The sequence below is a fragment of the Fusarium phalaenopsidis genome, assembly GCF_050370095.1.
Source record: "Fusarium phalaenopsidis strain FUZ10S chromosome Unknown contig_32278, whole genome shotgun sequence".
Taxonomy (NCBI): domain Eukaryota; kingdom Fungi; phylum Ascomycota; class Sordariomycetes; order Hypocreales; family Nectriaceae; genus Fusarium; species Fusarium phalaenopsidis.
Genome location: NW_028145417.1, coordinates 997,099 through 1,003,098, shown reverse-complemented (window position 1 = coordinate 1,003,098; position 6,000 = coordinate 997,099). Strand labels below are relative to the sequence as shown.

At 53.6% G+C, this 6,000-nt stretch overlaps 1 protein-coding gene across 1 annotated transcript; it reads right to left on the bottom strand.

Moving 5' to 3' along the window:
• Nucleotides 1–234: 234 nt before the first annotated feature.
• Nucleotides 235–3,060, bottom strand: LRP88_00923 (uncharacterized protein; the record flags this gene model as incomplete). The annotated part of the gene is made up of 3 exons (XM_083237626.1): nucleotides 235–2,510; nucleotides 2,561–2,888; nucleotides 2,941–3,060. 3 exons carry the CDS (start codon nucleotides 3,058–3,060, stop codon nucleotides 235–237), a joined length of 2,724 nt encoding a protein of 907 aa, XP_083106131.1.
• Nucleotides 3,061–6,000: the final 2,940 nt, after the last annotated feature.

Sequence of the window (6,000 nt, the reverse complement as noted above, 5' to 3'; positions counted from 1 at the left end):
TTGTCTGAACAAAGCGTATAGTCATTAACAAAGGAAACGGTCATAACTAAGTAATTATCTCTCCAGCGTTTTTCCTAACCAAGTCCCAGTCTTTTGGTGCTTTATCCATCTTCATTACCGCCGTGGTATCAAAACAAGTTGAAGCAAAACTCAAGTCCTTTAGCATGGGTATAACGTCAACAATCCTTCGCTGTCACTCTCCTTTCTCCTGTCTGCGTTCTCATCACTATCCCTCTAGATGGTGCTGATGGGCTGGCCAGTAGGCAGAGCCTGACCACCGTACGCGGTGTGGCCATTTCCGAGACCGTAGCCGTTGCCAGTGTGCGAGTGCTTGCCATTGCCGTTCAGGTGATAACCGTTGCCGTTGCCATTGAGGTCCTTGCCGTTCAAAGCACCGTTACCGACGTGGCTGTGACCGTTGCCAGTGTGGGTATGACCGTTGCCCGCCTGGTGGCCATTGCCGGGGAGGTAAGAGCCGTTTCCAGTGTCAGTGGGCCGGGGGCCGAGGTCAGAAACAGGATGGGCCTTGCGCTGAATCTTGGGCGCAGGAGGAATGTCGGTGCTCTTCTTGGCAGAACCGATGGAGAAGACAGGGCTCTCCCACTTGTCACCCTTGCGGGCAAGCTCCTTGTACTCAGTGGCCTTGGTGCTGATGCCACCAGGGAGGGAGATGTCGGGGAAGATGCTGTCCTCCTTGGTCATGGCGATGTTGGCCTTCTTGTCCTGGGTAGCCTCCTCGGCCTTCTTCTTGCCCTTGGCCAGCTGCTGCTGGGCGGCAGTGTAGTAGCGGTTGTAAATGTTGGGGGCATTCTCAGGATCGCTCTTGGCTTCGGCGGCGGCGCGCTCCGCCTCCTGCTTGATCTGGTACATCAAGGCATCGAGCTTGTTACACTGATCCTTGATGGCCTTCTCAACTGCCTTCTGCAGAGGAGGGCGGATGGCCTTGAGCATGAGCGGCTTGACCAGGGCAAAGAGAAGCTTGTGGCTTGACTTCTTGATCTTGATCTGGAGCTTCTTAAAGTCGACGTCAACCTTGTCAACCTTGAAGTAGTTCTGGCGATCCTTCTTTTCAGCGGTAGACACCTTCATCTTGAAGGAGAAGCCATCGCCAGGCAGGATGATGTCGGCAACACCAGTGTCGGTGATGGAAGGGAAGCCCTTCTTGCGCTTGACGTGGAAGCTGACGTCGCGCAGATCCATCTGGATGCCGGCCACCTTGACCTCAATGGTCTGATGGTTCTTGTTGGCAATCTTCTTGCGGCCCCAGCGGAAGTAGTGCTCGCTCGAGAGCTCAAAGACGTTGGGCGCAAAGTTGTCACTCTCCAAAACCAGGTTCTCGATTATGGCATCGAACTGAGGGTCGGTGTACTCAATGCGAGGAATGGGAATGTAGGCAATGTTCTCAAAGACAGCCGGGAGGATGACATCCCTCAGATCCTTCACAAGATGAGGCTTGAAGACTGGCTTACCGTCAACATCGTTGCCGAGATCCTTGAAGAGCTTCTGAAGAGACTGGGCGAAAGCATGGTTCTGGGCATCCTGGTCGAACTGATCGGCAAGGAACTTGATCTCATCGACGACACGGTCGGTGTGACCACGGTACTTGTCGCGGAGAAGGAATCGACCCTGCTCATAGAGTTGATCCCACTCGCGAGTAGACTCATCCTCCAGGATGTAGCCCTGCTGAAGCAGGCAACGGCGGATGTAAGAGTTCATGGCCTTGAACCAGTCCTTGAGCTCCCGGTCGTTGTCGGCATCACGGTAGATCTGGCCGATTGAGTCCCAAAGATCCTCAGTCGAGGTACCGTTGGCAAATCGCTCAATGATAGTGCGCAAATCATACTCGGCGGCAGAGAACCCGGATCGGGCCTCCTTGGCGGTATCAGCGGATCCCTGACCGTAGGTGCGGCCGTGCTTGCCGTAGGTCTCAGCCAGACGGAGGAGAGTCTGGATGGCCTGGGAGTAGTCCTCGTGCTGCTGGCACTCAAGAATCATCTTCTTGAGACGCCAGATAATCTGGTCCTTGCGCTCCTGAGGCATCTTCTTGTCGAAGTACTCACGGGCGCGGCGGCGGTACTCCTCGTTGCGCTGAAGAATGTTCTGCTTGGTCTCGGGGTCAACCTTGCCATCGAGCTTGGCCTCGGCAACCTGCTTTGCAACACTCTTTCCGGCCTGAGGGTCAACGTTCTGGCCGACCTCGCGGGCGCCAGCGAGAGTGCTAGGTCCATCAGTGACCTGAGTGTAAGTGCCCTGCTGTTCCTGCTGGGGAACGGCGGCATTGAGACCGGCGGCAGCGGTGTCCTTGACGTCCTCCTTAGGGTTTCCGCTGTAGAAACCCTTGGCCTGCTGCTTGAAGTTCTCCTTGGAGAAATCGGGAGCCTCATGCCAGACATTGTCCTGAGCAGGCTCGTCAATCTGTCGGAGCTGCTCATCCGAGGGACGGACACGGGCAGCTGCGTTGGTAGCGGCATCGCCAGCCATGTCGCGGAAGAGAATAGTAGAATCCTGGACTTGATGGGTTGTTAGTATAGTTCTCAGTTTGCGCTGGAAAGTGACTCACGAAGCTTTCGGAACTGGCCGTTGGTGATCAGAAGAGTACCAAGAGTCCTCAGGCCCTGGAGCGCCTCATCGCCGTCCTTCTTGGCAGCATCCTTGCTGAGGGGAGCGTTGGGAGTGTTAACACTCTTGGCGTCAAACTGAGTAGTCTGCCAGATAAAGTCCTGAATCAAGTTGCCCTCGTTCTTGGACAGAAGAAGGTACTTGGCCTGCTGAATAACGTCGTATGCATCCTTGACAAGAGTCTTGCCTTCCTCGGAGAGCTTTTCGTGAGGGCTCGATAGGGCGCGAGAGGCGAGGAAGCTGCTTAGGGCGACGTCGATTTGATCGTTCTGAAGTATTGTTAGCGTGTTGTCGTCGATAGTCGAATTTGTAACCACATACCGAAGGAATCTTGCCATTCTGGAAAGCAGAGGCAATACCGTAGAGCTGAAGCTTTCGGTTGACGTCGGCCTCCTTCACCTCGGTGTTTGTGGGCTTGTTGACGTTGGCGTTGGAAGTCATGTTGGCGACAGAGTGTGAATGTGTAGTATTACGCCTCGAGATAGTACTGGATGTTTTAGACCAGGAATGGATGGAACGACTTCGATAGGACTAAACTGTCGACGGCCAGAGATGTGTGTATGTGTTGGTCCTTGAGGTAGAGGAAGCAATGGAAGAGCTGTTGTTTGGTATCCTAGGGATGGGGTATCACAAAGAGGATGGTATTATTCGTGAATAGGTTGGGGTATAATTGCTTGCGACTTCCACAAAGTAAAAAGATGAGAATTGATGTTTGATGGGATGATGAAATGAGGAAAGAGCTGCGAGAAGTGAGTAGGAGAGATGCTGGATTACATATACTTTTTGGAAGTTGGTGACAGGCAGGCACAAGCACAGTCAGTACCTTGTTCTGGCCTCGAGTTACACATTGACACCCTACCATCCATGCCCTCCATCCTGATCGCATAGGCCAAGCGGGAGTTGGCTGGATCCGGGGCCCCTTCGTCTTGGAGGGAGTGACGTTGACGTTTGCTAAGGGAGAACGAGCCGCTGATCGAGGACGTCATCGGCCAATTTGTCGCAGAACCACTAATTAAGATACCTACGCCGCAGTACCTACGTCGACCAAGCCGGACACCTACGCCTACCGGTACTGTACCTACTGTGTGCACTACCGCACGCGCTACCCGTCAATTCGCCATGATTTGATTGCTGGGGCTGCTTTCATTTCCTTGCTTGCTCCGGCTGGCGGCTCATTGCTGTCCCGGAGCGAACCCTACGGCGTAGCAGGGGTTGAGCAGATATTCATGGATCCTCAGTCAAGGGCAGCAGCTGAAGAGCAAGGGTTTTCTTTTCTTTTTTTTGCTGCTACTTCCATTCACGTCCAATTGGAGGTGGTACCAGGCGCCAGGGGAAAAGAAACGGCGGCGTCGAGCCTGTTTGTTCATGATGCTACCTCAACGACGTTCTGGGCCCCTCTACCAAACAAGTCGACGGGAAGCTCTTGTTTCGGCCACCAAACTCTTGATGCTCTCCTTCACCCACCGTCTCGGTTTAATGGTTCGATCAAAGAGTGGGTTGCCCTGGTAAAACGACCCAGATCAAGCGCTGTTGCTGCTCCATCATGTCTCACCGACCCCTGGCTACCTCGCCGAAAGCAGGGTGAGACGAGAGCAATTCCTGTCTGCTTGCGCCTCAACGCTTCGGCTGTGAAGTGGACACCTGCTGGTGATGCAGGTCTGACTTTGTGTGTCGGCGTCTTGTGCTCTGCTATCGAGATGATGCTCTTCTGGATCAATGGATGCTACTCTGCTAATCTGGAGCCGTCTCCCGGATGATTGACATGATCTCCAGCCCCATGATTTCCCTCTCCACCCACAGACCTGGGAGAAAATCGACAAGGGCAGGCCTGGGAGGCTCTCGATATTGTCTAATCCATCCCGACTTGACCAAACAGGGATCCTTTCTTGGCTGGAATGGGCTACGGGAGAGCTAGCACAGACTGATCTCTTGGTGTCGTCCCCACCAAATGAAAAAAGACCCAGCCATCATGGACCTCTACCTTGAGCCTTAGCATCGTCATCACCCATGGATTTGACCCAATAACACGTAATCGCCAGCTGCTCCCTCGCGTGCATGCCCTGCTTTCTCCCATCTCATTTAATCGCGTCGCGTGGCCTGATGTCGCGATCGCATCAGAAGCTTGGCTCGCTGGATGTGAAAGTGAGCGATCCATGACGTCACCGACTTGACCAACCTCTACACCGTCAGTACCTCGAGCACACCTCAATCCCCGGCCCAGCAATGTCGTCCGAGCGGAAGCCCAAGAGGTAATACGCCAGTCACGGTGCCTCTACTGGGCCTGTCGACGTCAGGTACCCCTTGTTGATGTGCTGTCCAATGCTCCCCATCACGACGACAATCGTGATCTATTAGGAAATCCTCGAGCCAAGATGGTGTCGACCTGGCACCGATTCCGACGGCCAACAGCACAAGTTGTCCCATTTCCTGACCCAATGATTCCATTTCCGCTCGCCAGGTGCAGAGGAAGTCTCCACGCTTCCAGTAAATCCCCGACCAGAAATGCGGAAGACGGTAAGCATGTGAGAGAGCTTGGCCATCGAAGCTGAAGGGTGACGTCTTGGTGGTTGTCTCGGCAGGAATTAGCTCTGAGCCACTGAACGCATCAAAACAACACGATACTTTGCGGTTCCCCTGCCTTTTTCAAACGGACCGGCTCTGCAAGAAGCTCTCCTCAACCGCAACCCAAACCATTACGCCTCACCTTGCCTTCTCCGGCCGCGGGAGGCTGGCAATCATTGCCCAGTCGGGGGCTCGAGACAAACTCCCAGAGCACAACGTGCTTTGTCGCACGCGCGTCGCATCTAGATTTCCGTCTAGATTCACCACCTCGTCTCGTGAGGCGCCACAGGTAGCACTGCCGATGGCTGGGACGCACACATGGCTTCATGGGATGCGAGCTTCCATGTTCTTAGAGGCAGCCAGTCTGAGGAGAAGGATTGGGTCTTCACTACTCCCGTTGATACCGTGAATGAGGGGACCCTGTAAACTGAACGGCACTGAAGTCTGTGTCACATCGTCTTGCCCATCGCCAAGCCGGGAAGTCTTACTTCGGGTGTGCGGCCTGGGCAAACATCCCCGGCATCCATACTCAGTGACAGAAAGCTCAATCAAAGTGAAGATAACCCAACGTTGGGCCGTAAAACAATTTCAAGTTGATTCTTTAATAAACGTAGGCAAGCTGTTGAGGAAAAACGATTGCATAGCGAGACAAGATTGCATAGATAGTAGTTAAAGGAGAGATTTTAGGGTGGCCTAAGATTGATCTGTCAATACTACAAAGACAATAGAAACCACTCTTCTTCATTATCTTCGACGTGAGAACCCCTATTGTAGAGATTAACGGTCTTGCTTCAATGATGGCATGGCTGATATCGTCTT